Source organism: Coregonus lavaretus (assembly GCF_964263955.1).
Source record: "Coregonus lavaretus genome assembly, chromosome: 34".
Lineage (NCBI taxonomy): Eukaryota > Metazoa > Chordata > Actinopteri > Salmoniformes > Salmonidae > Coregonus > Coregonus lavaretus.
The window spans coordinates 35391453-35414770 of record NC_140021.1 but is presented as its reverse complement, the minus strand read 5'-3'; the positions used below and the strand labels follow the sequence as shown (position 1 = coordinate 35414770).

At 44.2% G+C, this 23318-nt stretch overlaps 1 protein-coding gene across 1 annotated transcript in view; it reads right to left on the bottom strand.

Annotated features, from left to right (window-relative positions):
• LOC311109187 (rho GTPase-activating protein 21-like) overlaps positions 1 to 23318 on the bottom strand; it is a gene marked incomplete at both ends in the record, with an annotated part of 144463 nt that overhangs the window by 9075 nt on the left and 112070 nt on the right. Inside the window, 15 exons of the mRNA XM_084152026.1 lie at positions 6213 to 6354; positions 6470 to 6511; positions 6660 to 6785; positions 6916 to 7005; positions 7085 to 7158; positions 10397 to 10475; positions 10642 to 10800; positions 11001 to 11143; positions 11336 to 11484; positions 11624 to 11688; positions 12089 to 12388; positions 16256 to 16378; positions 20123 to 20156; positions 20284 to 20353; positions 20536 to 20682. Of these exons, the coding sequence (XP_084008152.1) occupies positions 6213 to 6354; positions 6470 to 6511; positions 6660 to 6785; positions 6916 to 7005; positions 7085 to 7158; positions 10397 to 10475; positions 10642 to 10800; positions 11001 to 11143; positions 11336 to 11484; positions 11624 to 11688; positions 12089 to 12388; positions 16256 to 16378; positions 20123 to 20156; positions 20284 to 20353; positions 20536 to 20682 (1743 nt within the window). The remainder of the gene's footprint in view (positions 1 to 6212; positions 6355 to 6469; positions 6512 to 6659; positions 6786 to 6915; positions 7006 to 7084; positions 7159 to 10396; positions 10476 to 10641; positions 10801 to 11000; positions 11144 to 11335; positions 11485 to 11623; positions 11689 to 12088; positions 12389 to 16255; positions 16379 to 20122; positions 20157 to 20283; positions 20354 to 20535; positions 20683 to 23318) is intronic.

The following is a 23318-nucleotide window of genomic DNA, read 5'->3' as shown; positions in this document are numbered from 1 at the left end:
ATTGGAACCTGACTCCTGCCTCCGCTTCACTCCTGCCACCACCATCCTGCTTTCCACTACCGGACCTCCCTTTTGGACTCACCACGGACACTAGGACATTACGGTACCACACCTGCTCTGAACCTGGATCTGTTACCCTCCCTGTAACCTGGACTTGCTCTTCCCCTATTATTGGAAACCTGGACAAATTGAACATTGTAAATAAACCTGTTAAACCTTCTCTGGCTCGGTGTAGTTGTCTGCATTTGGGTTCAAATCCAGTTTAATCATGACAGAAATGGTCTGTCAAGATTGGTGTGGAAGAACTTGACTGGCCTGTACAGAGCCCTGACCTCAACCCTATTGAACACCTTTGGGATTAATTGAAAAGTCGACTGCAAGCCAGGCCTAATCGCCCAACATTAGTGCCCGACCTCACTAATGCTCTTGTGGCTGAATGGAAGCAAGTCCTTGCAGCAATGTTCCAACATCTAGTGGAAAGCCTTCCCAGAAGAGTGGAAGCTGTTATAGCAGCAAAGGGGGGACAAACTCAATATTAATGCCCATGATTTTGGAATGAGATGTTCGACGAGCAGGTGTACACATACAGTACCAGTCAAAAGTTTGGACACACCTACTCATTCAAGGGTTTTTCTTTATTTTAATATTTCCTACATTGTAAAATAAGTGAAGACATCAAAACTATGAAATAACACATATGGAATCATGTAGTAACCAAAAAAGTGTTAAACAAATCAAAATATATTTTATATTTGAGATTCTTCAAAGTAGCCACCATTTGCCTTGATGACAGCTTTGCACACTCTTGGCATTCTCTCAACCAGCTTCATCAGGAATGCTTTTCCAACAGTCTTAAAGGAGTTCCCACATATGCTGAGCACTTGTTGACTGTTTTTCCTTCACTCTGCGGTCCATCTCATCCCAAACCATCTCAATTGGGTTGAGATCGGGTGATTGTGGAGGCCAGGTCATCTGATGCAGCACTCCATCACTCTCCTTCCTGGTCAAATAGCCCTTACTCAGCCTGGAGGTGTGTTTTGGGTAATTGTCCTGTTAAAAAACAAATGATAGTCTCACTAAGGGCAAACCAGATGGGATGGCGTATCACTGCAGAATGCTGTGGTAGCCATGCTTGTTAAGTGTGCCTTGAATTCTAAATAAATCACTGACAGTGTCACCAGCAAAGCACCCCCACACCATCACACCTCCTCCTCCATGCTTCACGGTGGGAACCACACATGCGGAGATCATCCATTCACCTACTCTGCGTCTCACAAAGACGCGGTGGTTGTAACCACAAATCTCACATTTGGACTCTGCTCGTGTTTCTTGGCCCAAGCAAGTCTCTTCTTCTTATTGGTGTCCTTTAGTAGTGGTTTCTTTGCAGCAATTCGACCATGAAGGCCTGATACACGCAGTCTCCTCTGAACAGTTGATGTTGAGATGTGTCTGTTACTTGAACTCTACAGCATTTATTTGGGCTGCAATCTGAGGTGCAGTTAACTCTAATGAACTTATCCTCTGCAGCAGAGGTAATTCTGGATCTTCCTTTCATGTGGCGGTCCTCATGAGAGCCAGTTTCATCATAGTGCTTGATGGTTTTTGTGACTGCACTTGAAGAAACGTTCAGCGTTCTTGAAATTTTCCGGATTGACTGACCTTCATGTCTTAAAGTAATGACGGACTGTCGTTTCTCTTTGCTTATTTGAGCTGTTCTTGCCATAATATGGTATTTTACCAAATAGGGCTATCTTCTGTCTACCACCCCTACCTTGTCACAACACAACTGATTGGCTCAAACGCATTAAGAAGGAAAGCAATTCCACAAATTAACTTTGAACAAGGCACACCTGTTAATTGAAATGCATTCCAGGTGACTACCTCATGAAGCTGGTTGAGAGAATGCCATGAGTGTGCAAAGCTGTACTTTTGATCATGTAGTGTATATCAGGATACTGAGTGAAACTGTGGTAATGGAAAAAATATCCAGGGTGCATTTCACAACACCAGACCAATGAACAACATGAAATATGGAATATGGATTCCCTCTGTGTGTTCTATGGTATAGAGCAAACCAAAGCTTCCGATTACTCATTAAAAGAGCTCTAACACAATCTCTCTTGTTTTTGTCTGAATTGATAGTCAAATGACAAACCTAGCACATCTGACTAGTGATGAATATGGTACTTCACTGAGGAGACTTTGTGAACATGTAATTACTAGTGTTACCTTAAAGGGCCAGTGCAGTAAAAAAGCGTGATTTTCCTGTGTTTTATATAAATATCCCCACACTATGAGGTTGGAATAATATTGTGAAAATTATGATAATGCCCTATTAGTGTAAGAGTTGTTTGAAAAGACTGCCTGAAATTGTAGCCTGTTTTGGTGGGATGGAGTTTTGGCCTGTAAATTAGTTAATAGACCAATAAGAATGAGAGTTCCAAACCTCTCTGCCAATAACAATAGTTTTCAGTTTTCCCCTCCACATTCAGACCACTCCAAGACATTATTTTTTTAAAACTTTAAAACAGTTACAGAGTTTAATGGCTGAGGATGGATCAACAACATTGTAGGTACTCCACAATACTAAGCCTGTACAGAATAAAACATATTCCAGAACATGCATCCTGTTTGCAACAAGGCACTAAGGTAATACTGCAAAAAATGTGGCAAAGCAAGTCACTTTTTGTTATGAATACAAAGTGTTATATTTGTGGCAAATACAACACATTACTGAGTATCACTCTTCATATTTTTCAAGCATAGTGGTGGATGCATCATGTTATGGGTATGCCTGTAATTGTTAAGGACTGGGGAGTTTTTCAGGATAAAAAAGAAACCTAGAAGAAAAACTGATTCAGTCTGCTTTCCACCCAGACACTGGAAGATGAATTCCCCTTTCAGCAGGACAATAACCTAAAACACAAGGCCAAATCTTCACTGGAGTTGCTTACCAAGAAGACATTGAATGTTCCTGAGTGGCCGAGTTACAGTTTTGATTTATGTTAAAGGCCTTCATTTTTCCATTCATATTTTGAGGTTGGACGTTAGCATGTTAGCATGCCGGGCGCACCGATTGGCGTCACCTTGTTAGTCAGTATGTGTTACACCTGTGCTGGCTTGTCATCTCGTTAGAAGTTGTTCCACCTGTGCTGGCAAAGGGTGATATTTAAGAGCGGCTGGCCCAGTGCTCCAGTTGGCTTGAGAGATGTGGAGGGTTTAACACCTTTTGTTGGCTCTCCCTATTTGATTTCTAAAAAACAATCCTTTATCTCATCTTCCCTGTTTTTGGTTTGCTTCCTGTCTTTAAGTGTGGTGTGGGTTTTATTTTGTGTGCTTCTTCTTGGGCAAATTTAGTGGCCGCTCATGGTGGGTGTCTTTTAGGTCCTTATTGTTGTTGCTAGTCAACTTTCAGTGGACACCCCCATGAGTGTCTTTCAGAACCCCTCCTAAAACTCCACCTGTTTAGTTTTGATTGTGTTAGTGAGTCTTTTTTTCTTCTTCTAGGGGGTAGATCAGCTTTAATATTGCAGATAGACTGTAACTTCCATCAATGTAATTGTCTGCATCACTTCCAATCCCCCATATGTTTTATTATTTTAAATTTTTTTCTCATATATATATATATACAGTGGGGAGAACAAGTATTTGATACACTGCCGATATTGCAGGTTTCCTACTTACAAAGCATGTAGAGGTCTGTAATTTTTTATCATAGGTACACTTCAACTGTGAGAGACAGAAAATCACATTGTATGATTTTTAAGTAATTCATTTGCATTTTATTGCATGACATACAGTGGGGGAAAAAAGTATTTAGTCAGCCACCAATTGTGCAAGTTCTCCCACTTAAAAAGATGAGAGAGGCCTGTAATTTTCATCATAGGTACACGTCAACTATGACAGACAAATTGAGAAGAAAAAAATCCAGAAAATCACATTGTAGGATTTTTAATGAATTTATTTGCAAATTATGGTGGAAAATAAGTATTTGGTCACCTACAAACAAGGGCCCTATTCTTCACCCGGTTTGATTTTACATCCCGGGTACGAAGAACGTGAAAGCAGACGCACTGTCACGGCTGTACGACACAGAGGAGAAGCCCATAGACAACACCCCCATACTCCCGGCCTCCTGCATTGTGGCGCCGGTAGTGTGGGCAATGGACGCGGACATAGAGCGGGTGCTACGCACAGAGCCATCTCCACCTCAGTGTCCAGCTTGGCTGCAGTACGTGCCTTCTCTTGTCCGTGTCCGTCTGATCTATTGGGCACACACGTCCCCCTCCTCTGGTCACCCAGGTATCGGTCGTACAGTGCGCTGCCTGACCGGAAAGTACTGGTGGCCTACCTTGGCTAAGGACGTGAGGGTGTATGTCTCCTCCTGCTCGGTGTGCGCCCAGAGTAAGGCACCTTGGCACCTCCCAGCAGGTAAGTTACAGCCCTTACCAGTTCCACAACGGCCATGGTCCCACTTGTGTATTGACTTCCTTACTGATCTTCCCCTCTCTCAAGGTAACACCACCATCCTGGTCGTTGTGGGCCACTTTTCCAAAGCCTGCCGCTTCCTTCCTCTGCCCGGTCTCCCCACGGCCCTGCAGACTGCGGAGGCCCTGTTTACACAAGTCTTCCGGCACTACGGGGTGCCAGAGGACATAGTTTCTGACTGGGGTCCCCAGTTCACATCCAGGGTCTGGAAGGCGTTCATGGAACGTCTGGGGGTCTTGGTCAGCCTGACCTCTGGTTTTTACCCCGAGTCTAATGGGCAGGTGGAACGGGTGAATCAGGTTCCTGCGGTCCTACTGCCAGGACCGGCCGGGGGAGTGGTCGGTGTTCTTGCCATGGGCCGAATATGCCCAGAACTCTCTCTGCCACTCCTCCACTAACCTAATGCCATTTCAATGTCGGTTCTGGCACCGTAGCATCAGAGCCTGTCACGACTTCTTCCGAGGCAGCCTCCTCTCCTTGTTCAGGCAGTCTTTGGCATTCGTTGTCACCTGCCTTCTAGCCACTGCCGCTCCTCATCTCATCATTCCATTTGTTTTGTCTTGTTTATTACACACACCTGGTTCATATCCCCTCATCAGTACCTGTATAAGTGTTCCCTCTGCCCCCTTGTCTTTGTGTGTGATTGTTTATTGTGGAGGCTCGATTAGCTGGGTGGAGCTCTTTGTTATTTTGTATCACCGGGTTATTTTCACCCGTGTGCTTTGTTGTTTTTCCAGTGCGCCTGTTTTCCGAACTGAAGTGTTTGACGCAAGTGCACATTGACTGGTGAGGTGGAAACCTGGGGTCCATACCATCCTATCTCTCCTGTTGTGAGAAGCTTGTGAGACATTGAGGAGAGACAGCAGATACAAAACGGACACCACCGGATGTACAGTACCATGTAGCTGCTGCTCTGCTTTCTTTGTCACACGGTTTCATCACGTTTTTCTTAAGCCGGTTTTCTCAAGCTTAAAAGAAACTAGGGTTTCTGCAGACTAGACAACTACACTGGGGGCAACAATCCTCCTTCTTCCTACAGTTCCAGCTGTCCGTCATAGACATTTTAGAGTCCTTCAGTGACATCATGGTGTGATAGACTCCTCCCACTTGGTCTGTGTCAAGATCAGTATGTGTGAATGCTGGGAAATCCTTTAGGACACTCGATAGAGTGGCACTAGAGACAGAGGGACCTGAGTTCGCCTGTTGCTTTTTTTCTCGTGTTGTCTTTGGGAGAGAACATGCTGTGTTAGTGCAACAATAGGTAGGATTAATAACAGGAGGAGAGAAAAACAGACAGCCCAGTGGAGTTTAAAAAAACACAGGGGGAAGGTTGAAGAAAGTTAAAGAACCTTGTAATTTTTAGGCAAATACATTTAGCTGAAAATTTGAAGCAAAGGGAGGAAAGTCTTAAACAAAGCAAAATCAGACTAATTATTTTCACCCTTCTCCTTTGTCTCATGGAGAAGAGGAAAAAATAATTTGCCCTCGCAAACTCACACAGGCTTTTTGAGTTATGACTTGGCATAGACTTTTCTATATCATGGTACAGCCAATGAAGCAAAGAAGGCTCTCTTAGGAAGAAAGCAGCACTATCCATCAACACTCTCCAGACATTAATTACATTGAACCTCACGGCATGATACGCTCTTAGACTAAAATACATTGGTCTCACCAGCGACAGACACAGTGGTTAGCAGGGTAAAGGTAGCAAAAGGTTGACCCACCACCACAGTATCGGTCTGGTCCAGGGAACACGTTACCTGAGACTTCCCCCTGCATTGCGGCCATGCGGCCGATGTTAGTGAGCAGGTGGTCGATGTTGGGCACAGGCTGAGACTCCACCGCGTTCTCATATCGGGCCATAGTCTGAAAGAAACAGAGTCAGGCAACAGGGTGAACACTCTATAAGCCTCGCAGAAAAGAGCAAATAGGACAGGAATAATATAGGTCACATTGAGGGCAGGAATGTGACTGTACCCACCACTGGCTCCCCGTTGCCTTCCTCTATGAAAAACCAGTCGTACTAGAACAAAAGAAAGGGAGCGTTATCTTTAGGGGATCACTTTTTTTTATCAAGTACTCAAATGAGTTCAAGCAGAAATTGTTTGATATGCAAATTATGCACAAACAGTCCACTTGTGTCTGCAATTAAGGTGGTAAGTGGGACTCACATGCTGAATGAGAGTCTCTACGATCTTGTACTGGTCGGGCATGTGGGTGACCATGTGGGTCATGTTGTCCTCTGAGGTGCGCACCAGAGTGGGACCAAACACGATGGCCAGGTTCCTTGGCTCCATCTAACACACAGCCAAAGGATAGTTAGGAACACAAATATGCTTTACACGTACATACCATCAATACAATCACAGGTTCTCTAAGTTGAACGCTAGGGCTGCCAGCCACTATTCAAGATGGAAACTGCCAGACCTTATTTTTATCAGAGTTGTCAGACACTGTTTTCAGATGAGCCGAGAGGAACTTGAGGGTCTCGTAGTGATGATCTGGCAACTCGTGTAGCTGCAGTGAGAAGTAGGATTAATATAGGCACCATGCAATATTATCAGTTAAGTTCATAATGAATGTCACATGAACCCACCATCCTCTTCAACAATTTCAGTCTTTTCACTGGGTCCTCTGTTCTGTTGGCCTCTATGAAGTCTGCATACTTCTCTACATGGCACAAATGAAGCGGACATTGGTTTTACACAAGAAGATAAAGGCTCTTGGTGTTATGAAAGTGAATACTAAACTGAATATGTGACTCGTTTCAGGAAACTAGGCGTATGTCGCATGTCACTACTTCACAGGAGAGAACGTAAACATTTATTTTTTATTAAAATGAGTTTTCTTTGGCAGAAATGCCTTCTGGAACATGTGAACTTTCATATGCTTTAATAACAAGCCTATATTCCATTCGTAAATACAAATAAAATTGTTAAATTATGTGCCTAGTTGGTTTAGACACAGAAAAAGACAGGAACCTTCCCTCTAGCCATGATTGACTGAGATAATGGATGAGTTGGAAAAGTGATGGGCTACATTCTGCACACGTCATGGTCAGTGTGAACCGGAGTGAGTTGACACAGCTAGAGTTAAATGGTTCCAGTCTGCAGTGAAGCGTTCATCCATGTATACGTGTAAGAGTCTAGCTACATTTTCAGATATAATAAATTTCTAATTTTGTCACAAAGTCGTTTTCATTGCAAGTTAAAGGGTACTGTTAGCTAGCTAGCAAACATTAGCTTGCTGGCTCGCTAGCTAACATGATGTGTATGATCTGTGTAGTAATATTATTCGAATCAGAAATACATTTACATTGCTAGTTATAGCCTAATGTTTGCTAGCTAACATTGAACCTAGTTGGTTAGCTCTTTAGCTACCTGCAGATTAATACTACAGCTATGACAACGTTTGTATTGGTAGTAGTATGAGTTGGGATTATGCCAGTTTATTGTTTAGCTAGCTACATGTCTAAACAAAAGATGCCACTTCACCAGACATTTACATGACCCATCAAGTTAGCCAGGTGTGTCTGGGGGTGATTATGACCATCTATTGTATTTCAAGAACATGTGTACATGTCTAGACAATAGTGACCCATCCACTTAGCTAGATGTGGCTGGGGGGTGGTTATAGAATTTCCTTCACATTATCCATTAATTTAGACAAGTGTGTCGGGTAAGCGTAATCTAATAATTATAAAATACACTGCTCAAAAAAATAAAGGGAATACTTTTTTCTTTACATAGTTGAATGTGCTGACAACAAAATCACACAAAAATTATCAATGGAAAACAAATGTATCAACCCATGGAGGTCTGGATTTGGAGTCACCCTCAAAATTAAAGAGGAAAACCACACTACATCAAAGTTGGATCAGCCTGTAATGTCCTTAAAACAAGTCAAAATGAGGCTCAGTGGTGTGTGTGGCCTCCACGTGCCTGTATGACCTCCCTACAACGCCTGGGCATGCTCCTGATGAGGTGGCGGATGGTCTCCTGAGGGATCTCCTCCCAGACCTGGACTAAAGCATCCGCCAACTCCTGGACAGTCTGTGGTGCAACGTGGCGTTGGTGGATGGAGCGAGACATGATGTCCCAGATGTGCTCAATTGGATTCAGGTCTGGGGAACGGGCCATAGCATCAATGCCTTCCTCTTGCAGGAACTGCTGACACACTCCAGCCACATGAGGTCTAGCATTGTCTTGCATTAGGAGGAACCCAGGGCCAACCGCACCAGCATATGGTCTCACAAGGGGTCTGAGGATCTCATCTCGGTACCTAATGGCAGTCAGGCTACCTCTGGCAAGCACATGGAGGGCTGTGCGGCCCCCCAAAGAAATGCCACCCCACACCATGACTGACCTACCGCCAAACCGGTCATGCTGGAGGATGTTGCAGGCAGCAGAACGTTCTCCACGGCATCTCCAGACTCTGTCACGTCTGTCACATGTGCTCAGTGTGAACCTGCTTTCATCTGTGAAGAGCACAGGGCGCCAGTGGCGAATTTGCCAATCTTGGTGTTCTCTGGCAAATGCCAAACGTCCTGCACGGTGTTGGGCTGTAAGCACAACCCCCACCTGTGGATGTTGGGTCCTCATACCACCCTCATGGAGTCTGTTTCTGACCGTTTGAGCAGACACATGCACATTTGTGGCCTGCTGGAGGTCATTTTGCAGGGCTTTGGCAGTGCTCCTCCTGCTCCTCCTTGCACAAAGGCGGAGGTAGCAGTCCTGCTGCTGGGTTGTTGCCCTCCTACGGCCTCCTCCACGTCTCCTGATGTACTGGCCTGTCTCCTGGTAGCGCCTCCATGCTCTGGACACTACGCTGACAGACACAGCAAACCTTCTTGCCACAGCTCGCATTGATGTGCCATCCTGATGAGCTGCACTACCTGAGCCACTTGTGTGGGTTGTAGACTCCGTCTCTACCACTAGAGTGAAAGCACCGCCAGCATTCAAAAGTGACCAAAACATCAGCCAGGAAGCATAGGAACTGAGAAGTGGTCTGTGGTCACCACCTGCAGAACCACTTCTTTATTGGGGGTGTCTTGCTAATTGCCTATAATTTCCACCTGTTGTCTATTCCATTTGCACAACAGCATGTGACATTTATTGTCAATCAATGTTGCTTCCTAAGTGGACAGTTTGATTTCACAGAAGTGTGATTGACTTGGAGTTGCATTGTGTTGTTTAAGTGTTCCCTTTATTTTTTTGAGCAGTGTATTTTTAACTGGACACTTTCTGTTTTTGATATTGCTACTATGCAAATAACCATTTCATTGTACCGTTTACACCTTCTGTATCCTATGCATGTGAAAATTAAACTTAGATTTTATTAGATATATTGTCTGAAGAACATGACCTGCACCAAAGACAGATGAGGATATAGGCCAAGGACTAGATAAAGTGTACCTGGAGTTTTTCCTTATTGTAAGCTACTACTTTTACCACTTTTAGTCTTGAAATATTTGGTTGTTTACTAAACTACTCACTCTGTTTAGCACATAGCCTCACATGTGAATCCTTAAAGAGATGGGGTGGGGCTAAGGCTTAAGAGGGTGTGAACGATGTTGGGGGGTTGTAGACAAAGAAGAGCTCTCCAGTAGGTGTACCAAAACATTCAAGGGCCATTTTCTCAAAAGTGGGGTTACAAGTTTATAAACTTTTAAAGCAGAATTACTTTCCCATTGTTCCTCAACTACAGTGTATGATATACCATTTTCTAGCTTGAGTCTCTACTTTTATCTAATGTAAAAAACACAATTTCAAATGTTGCTACATAAGACCGAATCTAGGCGGTCGGTTGCAAATGTACTTAACTGTAGGTTTCACACTCAGCCACTAGGTGGAATTGTGACCCCTTAATGTAAGGCAATTCCTTAAAGGGACTCCTTGAATATTCTTACCATTGGTGAACAGAGGCTCTGGAAGTTTACGGAAGAAGGATTTAAGTAAACTGCTGATCACATTCAGGTCCCTCCATTTCTGTCAAAGGCAGGTAAAAAAGTGATTTTAGACAGGAGGTAAGAAAATACCACGGAAAAGGTGAGTGAAGAAAGGTGTGAAAAAAGGATAGAGCCAACATAAAGAGAATGAGCATAAGACAATTGGAGAGCGAGAGAGACATAATGTGCTCTGTTGAGTCGCTCACATCATCCTGGGTGTCGATGTCGTTCATGCCTTTATTGTCGAGCTCCTCCTGCATGTTGGTGATGGCTGAGTTGTTCCCTGGGACCCTGTAGATCCCTGTGTACTCCAGCCCCCTCTCCTCCACCATGTTACAGCACACCTCCACGATGAGGGGAACAAACTACAACACACACAACATGGACTCATCAATGATGCCCATTCCAAATGCCATGGCACCTTGGCAGCACCCGCAGAAAGTTGTGCTACAAAGTGTTGAGAAGGAAGACACTTTCTGATAAACCATTCCAATAAATTAATAAAACAATTAACTGTAGCTTAAAAGAGAGGAGATGGAGAGAGTAGGCGTGAATTGAATCTTACCCTGTTGGTGACGGCTGAAGGGCAGTTGTCCAGCCTCCTCCCAAACGTGACGCCTGGAGAAGGCTTCCTCTCAAAGGGCTTCCTCATCAGCCCTGGGATACCCTTCCTCCACGTCCCCTTGTCCTTGGGTGGACTGGTGTCATCTAACACACAAAACATGAGGATAGTCTCACACAAGAGCACCTACACACACATATTGTATAGATTGAGCAAAACTGGAATATTCAAAGCCATGCTCAAAGATCAATCAGACATTCACATTACTCAAGTAAATTGGTTCTTGAGGTTTGTTGAGAGCTAAGCGGAAATTAAGAGGCCTCTCCTCTGACTCTTACCTTTATGCATGTTTTTCCTGTCCTGCTCCGCTTTAAGTGAGTGTGGACTTAGAGATTTTGGCTCCCCCTTCCCTCCCAGTAACGTCTGTCTGATGTTCAGTGACTGGCGTGACGATTTGGGCGACGGTTCGGTCTTACTGCCTGTCGGGCTGGGTCACACACACAAACTCAAATGTAAACACACACAATACGTTTTGCTGTCTGACGTCCACTAGTAGCAGTCCATACAAGTCTGAATCTCCCTCTGTAACCAGGGACGACTCCTCTCTGTGGCCCCGCCCTGCTTACCTCATCAAGGTGTTGTACTCCTTGATCTTCCGGCTGATGAGGTCACAACTAGTAAAGGCTGCGTTCTAAAATAAGAAGGGGGGGGGGGGGGGTAGTGTGGTTAAGGTCTTAATGGAGGGGAAAGAAGAGCTTCGGTTTTTTCGTAGCTGGAGGGGAGGACCTGGTTCCGTTTGCCTATTTTAAGATACAGTAGACCAGGGTCAGGTCATATGTGTGTATTATGTGACCTATGACCCATATCCAATCACTGTTAGCTGATCCTTATCAAGGTAGGGATAGTGACACAGAAATTAAGATACTTTGTATATTTTTCTGTAATTAATGAATTATTGCCCATCAATGAGGTTGATCATGTCTTTAATACCAAAACAGAAATGGTTTGACTTCCCTTTGCCAAAATGTTCTGTCAATCCTGGAAGACTTGATAGGATGTCATCTCCTGTAGGATGTGGGTGTGTCCCTCACCTCATCGTCCAGGTTGCTGTTCTCCTGTATGACTCTGATCCAGGCCAGCATGTCTTCTCTATCCTCTGCCTGGAACAGGTAATCACAGTCCGACGTGGTCAGCCGCAGCACATTCTTGCGTTTTGTGTCGCTGTAGGAGATGTCAATCAGACAGGCCTTGATGCTGATTGGCTGGGGCTCGTCCTCCACCTGGGAGTTGGCGTGAGCCTGTCCCTCCTTTTTGTCCTTATATAGGCAGAGGAAGTGGCCTCGCAGCACTGCATACATTTGCTTCCAGGTGCACATTCCCCCACCAACATGCTGCAGAGAGAGAGAGAGGAGAGGCAAAAACAATGATATTACTTAATGACAAGTATGAGAAATATGAGATGTACAGTACCAGTCAAAGGTTTGGACACACCTACTCATTCAAGGGTTTTTCTTTATTTTTACTATTTTCTACATTGTAGAATAATAGTGAAGACATCAAAACTATAGCCACCCTTTGCCTTGATGACAGCTTTGCACATGCTTGGCATTCTCTCAACCAGCTTCATGAGGTAGTCACCTGGAATGCATTTCAATTAACAGCTGTGCCTTGTTCAAAGTTAATTTGTGGAATTTATTTCCTTTTTAATGCGTTTGAGCCAATCAGTTGTGTTGTGACATGGTTGGGGTGGTATACAGAAGATAGCCCTATTTGGTAAAAGACCAAGTCCATATTATGGCAAGAACAGCTCAAATAAGCAAAGAGAAACGACAGTCCATCATTACTTTAAGACATGAAGGTCAATCCGGAACATTTCAAGAACTTTGAAAGTTTCTTCAAGTGCAGTCGCAAAAACCATCAAGCACTATGAATCTGGCTCTCATGAGGACCGCCACAGGAAAGGAAGACCCAGAGTTACCTCTGCTGCAGAGGATAAGTTCATTAGACTTTACTGCACCTGAGATTGCAGCCCAAATAAATGCTTCACAGAGTTCAAGTAAAAGACACATCTCAACATCAACTGTTCAGAGGAGACTGCGTGAATCAGGCCTTCATGGTCGAATTGCTGCAAAGAAACCACTAATAAAGGACACCAATAATAAGAAGAGACTTGCTTGAGCCAAGAAACACGAGCAATGGACATTAGACCTGTGGAAATCTGTCCTTTGGTCTGATGAGTCCAAATGTGAGATCTTTTGTTCCAACCTCTGTGTCTTTGTGAGATGCAGAATAGGTGAACGGATGATCTCCGCATGTTTGGTTCCCGCCGTGAAGCATGGAGGAGGAGGTGTTATGTTGTCGAAGGAATGAGCGTTACACCGAGGCCTGTACTCTGGAGCGGGATCGATTTGGAGGTGGAGGGTCCGTCATGGTCTGGGGCTGTGTGTCACAGCATCATCGGACTGAGCTTGTTGTCATTGCAGGCAATCTCAATGCTGTGCGTTAGAGGGAAGACATCCTCCTCCCTCATGTGGTACCCTTCCTGCAGGCTCATCCTGACATGACCCTCCAGCATGACAATGCAACCAGCCACACTGCTCGTTCTGTGCGTGATTTCCTGCAAGACAGGAATGTCAGTGTTCTGCCATGGCCAGCGAAGAGCCCGGATCTCAATCCCATTGAGCACGTCTGGGACCTGTTGGATCGGAGGGTGAGGGCTAGGGCCATTCCCCCCAGAAATGTCAGGGAACTTGCAGGTGCCTTGGTGGAAGAGTGGGGTAATATCTCACAGCAAGAACTGGCAAATCTGGTGCAGTCCATGAGGAGGAGATGCACTGCAGTACTTAATGCAGCTGGTGGCCACACCAGATACTGACTGTTACCTTTGACGCCCCCCCCCCTTTGTTCAGGGACACATTATTCAATTTCTGTTAGTCACATGTCTGTGGAACTTGTTCAGTTTATGTCTCAGTTGTTGAATCTTATGTTCATACAAATATTTACACATGTTAAGTTTGCTGAAAATAAACTCAGTTGACAGTGAGAGGATGTTTATTTTTTTTGCTGAGTTTATTTAAGCTGCAGCTGGCCCAGAACAGAGCTGCACGTCTTGCTGTTCATTGTAATCAGAGGGCTAATATTAATATTGCTAGTCTCTCTTGGCTAAAAGTTGAGGAAAGACTGACTGCGTCACTTCTTGTTTTTATAAGAAACATTGTGTTGGAAATTCCAAATTGTTTGCATAGTCAACTTACACACAGCACTGACACACACACTTACCCCACCAGGGGTATTTTCACAGTCCCCAGGTCCAGAACAAATTCAAGGAAACAGTACAGTATTATACAGAGCCATGAGGGCATGGAACTCCCTTCCATCTTATATAGTGCAACTGAACAGCAAACCTGGTTTCAAAAAAACTAAGAAAGCAACACCTCACGGCACGACGCCTCTCACCCATGTGACCTACTTGTTGTGTGTATGTACTGACATGTATGTGTAACTGATAGATGCCCACACACACACTACATGTTAATGATTGTAAATGTATGTACACTACCATTCAAAAGTTTGGGGTTACTTAGAAATGTCCTTGATTGCGAAATAAAAGCTATTTATTTGTCCATTAAAATAACATAAAATTGATCAGAAAAACAGTGTAGACATTGTTAATGTTGTAAATGGCTATTGTAGCTGGAAACAGCTGACTTTTAATGGAATATCTACATAGGCGTACAGAGGCCCATTATCAGTAACCATCAGTCCTGTGTTCCAATGGCACGTTGTGTTTGCTAATCCAAGTTTATCATTTTAAAAGGCTAATTGATCATTAGAAAACCCTTTTGCAATTATGTTAGCACAGCTGAAAGCTGTTGTGCTGATTAAAGAAGCAATAAAACTGGCCTTCTTGAGACTAGTTGAGTATCTGGAGCAACCGCAATTGTGGGTTCGATTACAGGCTCAAAATGGCCAGTCTATTCTTGTTCTGAGAAATGACGGCTATTCCATGCGAGAAATTGCCAAGTAACTGAAGATCTCGTACAACGCTGTGTACTACTCCCTTCAAAAAACAGCGCAAACAGGCTCTAACCAGAATAGAAAGAGGAGTGGGAGGCCCCAGTGCACAACTGAGCAAGAGGACAAATACATTAGAGTGTTTAGCTTGAGAAACAAGCTCCTCACAGGTTCTCAACTGGCAGCTTCATCAAATAGTACCCGCAAAACACCAGTCTCAACGTCAACAGTGAAGAGGCGACTCCGGGATGCTGACCTTCTAGGCAGTGTTGCAAAGAAAAAGCCATATCTCAGACTGCCCATCTTAATCTTTTATTTTTATTGGCCAGTCTGAGATATGGCTTTTTCTTTGCAACTCTGCCTAGGTCAGCATCCCGTCTTGGCTACTCGCTGTTGGCTGGGCTCCCTGCTTGTGCCAACAAACCCCTGCAACTTATCCAGAACGCTGCAGCACGCCTGGTTTTCAACCTTCCCAAGTTCTCCCATGTAACCCCGCTCCTCCACACACTCCACTGGCTTCCAGTTGAAGCTCACATCCACTACTAGACCATGGTGCTTGCCTACGGAGCAGCAAGAGGAACTGGCCCTCATTACCTTCAGGCTATACTTAAACCATACACCCCAACCTGAGCACTAAAATAACCATCCTGAACCAACACTTGCACTTGACTCCGCCCCCCCCCCCCCTCCCCTTTCTAGCTCTGACTTTGCTGATAACTACTTTATTGAGGAAAAGTGTACTTACCATGCCTGTGATATGTGGTTGTCCCTCCTAGCTGATGAATGCACTAACTGTAAGTCATTCTGGATAAGAGCCTCTGCTAAAAATGTAAAATGTGATGCCATTGCACATTAAAGATCTCCACATCCTTGATGCATCTCATCCAAAATGGTTCTCCAACAGAGTATGAGCTGTCATCAAGTCCAGTGTAACCCACTAGAGGGGGAGTCATGACCTCAAGGCAAACATTTACATTTTAGTAATTTAGCTCTTATTCAGAGCAACTTACAGGAGGAGCATGACAAGGAACCTAAAACACATTTAGGTCAAAGCCTAACTGGTCTGGCAAGTGCAATGCACAAACAGACATTACTGTAACCAAATATCTACCAGAGGAACAGAAGGATTATCCACTACTCTTTCTAAACCATGTCACAGGTGATATAATTGACCCCCTTAATCCCTGTGTGTGTGTGTGTGTGTGTGTGTGTGTGTGTGTGGATAGCACTGTACACACACACACCTTGCTCTTGTCCGTGTTGATCTGTCGGAAATGGAGCATGCCCTCCTTGGTAGCATCACTGAAGACATCTGATGAGGAATCTCTCCTGGATCCGGAATCTTCTAAAGACCTATCCACCGTCACCTTTAACACAACAAACACACAAGTTACCTCATTAAATCAAATCAAATTTTATTCGGCACATACACATATTTTGCAGATACACAAATCTAAAAGTAAAAGAATGGAATTAAGAAATATATAAATATTAGGACGAGCAATGTCAGTGGCATTAACTAAAATACAGTAGAATAGAATACAGTATATACATATGAGATGAGTAAAGCAGTATGTAAACATTACTAAAGTGACTAGTGTTCCATTATTAAAGTGGCCAGTGATTCCATGTCTATGTATATAGGGCAGCAGCCTCTAAGGTGCAGGGTTGAGTAACCGGGCGGTAGCTGGCTAGTGATGGCTATTTAACAGTCTGGTGGCCTTGAGATAGAAGCTGTTTTTCAGTATCTCGGTCCCAGCTTTGATGCACCTGTACTGACCTCGCCTTCTGAATGGTAGCGGGGTGAACAGGCCGTGGCTTGGGTGGTTGATGTCCTTGATGATCTTTTTGGCCTTCCTGTGACATTGGGTGCTGTAGGTGTCCTGGAGGGCAGGCTGTGTGCCCCCGGAGATGTGTTGGGCAGACCGCACCACCCTCTGGAGAGCCCTGCAGTTGCGGGCGGTGCAGTTGCCGTACCAGGCGGTGATACAGCCCGACAGGATGCTCTCAATTGTGCTTCTGTAAAGGTTTGTGAGGGTCTTAGGGGCCAAGGCAAGTTTCTTTAGCCTCCTGACTGTGTGGGTGGACCATTTCATATTGTCAGTGATGTGTATGCAGAGGAACTTTAAGCTTTTCACCTTCTCCACTGCGGTCCCGTCGATGTGGATAGGGGCGTGCTCCCTTTGCTGTTTTCTGAAGTCCACGATCAACTCCTTTGTTTTGTTGACGTTGAGGGAGAGGTTATTTTCCTGAACCACTCCGCCAGTGCCCTCACCTCCTCCCAGTAGGATGTCTCGTCATTGTTGGTAATCAGGCCTACTACTGTTGTGTCGTCTGCAAACTTGAGGATTGAGTTGGAGGCGTGCGTGGCCACGCAGTCATGGGTGAATAGGGAGTACAGGAGGAAGCAGAGCACGCACCCTTGTGGTGCCCCAGTGTTGAGGATCAACAAATTGGAGGTGTTGTTTCCTACCTTCACCACCTGGGGGTGGTCCGTCAGGAAGTCCAGGACCCAGTTGCACAGGGCAGGGTTCAGACCCAGGGTGAAGGCTGAGCTATAGTTAATGAACAGCATTCCTACGTAGGTATTCCTCTTGTCCAGATGGGATAGGGCAGTGTGCAGTGAGATGGCGATTGCATCGTCTGTGGATCTATTGGGGCGGTAAGCAAATTGAAGTGGGTTTAGGGTGTCAGGTAAGATAGAGGTGATATGGTCCTTAACTAGCCTCTCAAAGCACTTCATGACGACAGAAGTGATTGCTACGGGGTGATAGTCATTGAGTTCAGTTACCTTTGCTTTCTTGAGTACAGGAACAATGGTGGACATCTTGAAGCAAGTGGGGACAGCAGACTGGGATAGGGAGAGATTGAATACATCCGTAAACACTCCAGCCAGCTGGCAAGTGCATGCTCTGAGGACGCGGCTAGGGATGCCGTCTCGGCCGGCTGCCTTGCGAGGGTAAACACGCTTAAATGTCTTACTCACGTCGGCCACGGAGAACGAGAGCCCACAGTCCTTGGAAGCGTGCCGCGTTAATGGCACTGTGTTATCCCCAAAGCGGCGAAGAAGGTGTTTAGCTTGTCCGGGAGCAAGACGTCGGTGTCCGCGACATGGCTGGTTTTCCCTTTGTAATCCGTGATTGTCTGTAGACCCTGCCACATACGTTTCGTGTCTGAGCCGTTGAATTGCACTTTGTCTCTGTACTGATGTTTTGCCTGTTTGATTGCCTTATGGAGGGACTAACTACACTGTTTGTATTCAACCATATTCCCAGTCACCTTGCCATGGTTAAATGCAGCGGTTCACGCTTTCAGTTTTGTGAATGTTGCCATCTATACACGGTTTCTGGTTTGGGAACAACATCCCCTATATACTTCCTGATGAACTCATTCACTGTGTCCGTGTATACGTCAATGTTATTCTCAGAGGCTACCTGGAAAATATCCCAGTCCGCATGATCAAAACAATCCTGAAGCATGCATTCCGATTGGTCAGCGTTGAATAGACCTTAGCACGGGTACTTCCTGTTTGAGTTTCTGCCTATAGGAAGGAGGAGCAAAATGGAGTCGTGATCTGACTTGCTAAAGGGAGGGCGGGGAAGGGCCTTGTAGTCATCTCGAAAGTGTGAGTAGCAGTGGTCTAGTGTTTTCCCAGAGCGAGTACTACAGTCAATATGTTGATAGAACTTCGGTAGCGTTTTCCTCAAATTTGCTATGTTAAAATCCCCAGCTACAGTAAATGAGGCCTCAGGATATGTGGTTTCCAGTTTCTATAAAGTCCAGTGTAGTTCCTTGTGGGCCATTGTGTGTGTTGCTTCACAGTCCCCGCTGTTCCATAAGGTGTATTTTTATCTGTTTTTTAAATCTAATTTTACTGCTGACATTTGATTGTGAGGTATTCTAGGTCAGATGAATAAAAGGACTTGAGTTTCTGTATGTTATCACAATCACACTATGAGTAGTTAATCATGAAACATACAAAACCGCCTTTCTTCTTCCCGGAGAGTTCTTTATTCCTCTGCGCGATGAACTGAGCTGGCTGTATGGACGGGGACAGTATATCCCAAGAGAGCCATGATTCCGTGAAACAGAGTATGTTACAGTCCCTGATGTCTCTCTGGAAGGAGATCCTCGCCCTGAGCTCGTCTACTTTATTGTCCAGAGACTGAACATTAGCAAGTAATATACTCAGAAGAAGTGGATGGTGTGCACGCCTCCTGAGTCGGACTAGAAGTCCACTCCAAATACCTCTTCTCCGCCGGCGGCGTCTTGGAGCAGCCTCTGGGATAAGTTCAATTGCCCTGCGGGGTACGAACAAAGGATCCAATTCGGGAAAGTCGTATTCCAGGTCTTAATGCTGGTTAGTTACCTCCACTCTGATATCCAAAAGTTCTTTCCGGCTGTATGTAATAACACAAAAAACGTTCTGGCCTAATAATGTAAGAGATAACACACAAAAAAACTAAATACTGCAAAGTTGCTTAGGAGCTATAAGCAGAGCTGCCATGTCTGTCGGCGCCATCTTACTACAGTCTCAAACATACATGATGTACAGTGCTTGGCTTTGTAAGCTGCTAAATCACGCCATAGCTCCCAAAGTTCTGCTCTGCTGTGTTCACAACCTTAATCAAGGCCTTCAGTAACCCAGAGTCATTGGAAAGCTGTCTGCTTGCTCTGCTGGTTGTCCTTTCAGTCTGGCTCTGGGGCCATTCAGCAGGCTGGATAATGAGGAATGGTCACGTAGAGTCCCTCCAGTGGACAGTTTAGCTGATTGGATGACCCTTGCCTGACTTTGGACTATTATAATGCCCCCTCCAGTGAGCAGACAGACAGAAATGGCAAGGTTGGCATCCAGGCTGGGTCTTTAGAGCTCATTTGGCTTATTCAATATCCATTTTACAACCGCTACTGGCCAACATCAATACCAGCCATTCAGAGGAGAGACTCATATCTAAAGGGTGTGAACAGGATATGCAAATAATGATGATGCAGTCGAGTCTGACAGCCAGTAGGAACACCACCATTTCTGTGGAAAGTGACCAGAGGGTTTGTCACTTTTACAGTTTCTTGTTACTTGGGTTGATATTACTGTGTGTTGAGGTCGGACTCACCTTCCTAAGGCACTTTAGACCAGGTATTTGTCTCCTACAAGGAAGACATGAGTGAAATTAGAAAACAATCACCACAAGTTAGTCTAACGGAAAGGACTAAAATGTTCATGACACTGCACTGGTCCACTGTTTTAGGCCAAATTACAGTTAGGAGGACTCACCCTTCCCTGTAGTTATACAGACCTTCATCGTAGGATTTGGACCGCTCAATAATTGTGAGCCGAAGAGAATCTTAAAAAAATAAGCCAAATAATGATCAAGGTCTTAGCTCAAGGCTGTAAGTGTCCCAAGCCTTTTTGCGGACCAAGTATTCAAATTCAGCCATCAACTCATTTCTAACACCCAATTCTTAAAGCATGCATATCGTTGCTGTCAGTCCCTGGCCAGTTTTTCTAAAAAGGGGGTAACCTTACCGTGGTCATGTGACAGCTGTCGTCGATTGAGAGGAGAAGGAGAAGTGGGGCTGGGCGGGATGGTGGTGATGAATGGAGTAACAGATATTACAGCTGAAGTGGAAATGTGACTGGTGTCGTGATCGATACTTGGACTGGATAGTTCATCTGGAAATTATGTGAGGAGAACCAAAGTTAAACAAGAATAGACACTATTCCTGTTCTACATTTTTTAATTTTAGTCATTTAGCAGACACTCTTATCCAGAGCGACTTACAGGAGTAATTAGGGTTAAGTGCCTTGCTCAAGGGCATAGACAGATTTTTCACCTAGTATGCTCGGAAAGTCGAACCTGCGACCTTTCGGTTACTGACCCAACACTCTTAACCGCTAGGTTACCTGCCGCCCGTTCTACTCCAAAAACATCATTGAATAAAGATAGAGAAATCATAAATCCTGGTAAAAGTAGTCAGTCTCAAACGTAAATTAAGCCTACTATAGCACAAATACACAGTCAAGCATCACAGTTTAGGATTGAGTGAAACTCATACTGAAGCAGTCTAAGTTCTCTGTTTGACACCAATAAAACACAAATGACATGAGGAGATATAGGCCTACAACTAAACACACAGTCTGGTTATGAGTACATGACGCTTATCAAAGACAGCATGGTCACTAGACAGGTAACCCAGTCCACAACCGCCACAATCAACAAACACACAGGAAGGGAAAGTGAGTTGACATTTCATTACCCTTCTCAGACGTAACTGTCACCGAGTCTGAACAGTAAGGCTACACCCAGGCAAGTCATCATTTTACTGAGAACAGTGAGTAACACTGCCTTTGACATTCTATCCCATATTTCTGTTTGACCAGGCAGCACGTGACGCAAGATACAGGATGGAAGCGTCTGGCAATGAAGGGGAGTGCCATGAAATTGAGAATGTAGGAATAATAACAGGGCAAACAGAAATGTATCACTACCAAAAGCAGTTAATTATAATCCTAAAACAAAGTGTTTCACAGATGTATCTGTATCATCCGTGTAGTATTATTTCTGTGAACTGGTCCAAATAAAATCAATATGCCAATATGTGGGACAAATAATTAATTAAAAGGAAAATAAAACATAGACCAGAGCAATCTGAAAGCTTCCATTCCTATGTGTGCCTAAGCAAAACATTTCAAATTTAAAAGCACACATTAATATGAAACATCTGACCTGGTTTTCGGCTGCAGAGATCGTTGCAGTGAAATTCCCCAACATAATCTCACAGATTGCTCCCATGATACCAGACAGATGTTCCCTATTTCATGTGTTCGTGAGAACAGCAACAAACAGCATTGCTCGACACATGTACTTGATTAAAATGGAACAGCTGTCCAAATGTAAGACTACCCAAAACAGATCAAAATGGTTGGGGATTGAATCAGTTAGTCATAGTGCAAACAGTGTTGCTCAGCTAATAGTATGGTGTGCGACCGTGGCAAAGTTGGTTTGACATTGGATAGCCCATCTCTGGGGCTAGTGTGTGTGTGTCTGTGTGTCTATGTGTCTATGTGTGTAAGAGGATATGATTAACTGATGTGGGCTTTAGGCCACTGGTGTATGTCTGAGTAAAAGTTGCCCTGATTGGTGGATGATGACTCATGTGGGGCCACCCCAGTTAATGGACAGGTCAAGTTCATGATCCTTCGGTCTCATCAATGAAACTATTGGCACGTTAAGATTAAATCCACCTCAGACTCTTAAAAAAACAACACAGTCGAATACACATAAACTAAAGACATGATAATATGTCTATTCTACCAACAACAAAAAAGATCAATTAAGAGTTCCATTACGATCTGCCACAGCCTTTTAGGAGTAGACTCCTCTCAGGTTTCCCCTGCTTTACAATACTGGGGGATAAATGAGATTTTATTTTGTGTGTGTGCGACTATGTTTGAGCATTTGTGTGTGTATGTGTGTGTTTTTTGTTTTCCTATCCCTGTAGGGACCAGAAGTCTTTACAAGGATATTAAAACAAGTACAATTCGGACAAGTGGGGACATTTCGCTGGTCCCCACAAAGAAAACTGCTATTTTAAGCTTAGGGTTAGAATTAGGGTTAGGGGTTAGGTTTAGAGTTTGTGGTTAGGGTTTGGGTTTAAGGTTAGGTTAAGGAAAATTTGATTTTGAATGGGAATCAATTGTTTGATCCCCAAAAGGATAGTAAAACAAACATGCAGTGCAGTGTCACAAAATCCTTTGCCTGACCCTGCCATGATGTCATGTTGATCCAAAACAGCCAGGAGCACTCTAGCTTACTGGGACATCCACTTTAGATTAGTTATGTTCCTTTAACCCTCATAAAGACATGTAATTGTTGAACTGATTGTCTGCCTTTTAAAATTAAGACACTATTTGTTTACATTGGTGCATTTAAGCATGCTGTCAACATTGAGTGTACCCTCTTCTCTTGTAAGATGTTTTGTTTAGGTAAAGAACTAAATACGGGGCTATAAATAGCTGACTCTGACACTTTAAAATCAACATATCTGCTGATGCTAAATAAAATGGCAATACAGTATATCAACATGAAATGGAATGCACGTTATACAGTTTCCCCATTTCAAATAGATTTGTCCTGCCCTGACCCAGCATTACGACATACCTCAACAACAAAGCCAGCTCTGTTCAGACAGCCAATAAACCACTGCCACCAAAAGCTGTTATAGCTCAATTACTTCCATCAATATGTACATTGGTGATATACTCTATCCAAATTCTCTCACTGTATAAAGCCATCAAGAGAAAAATAT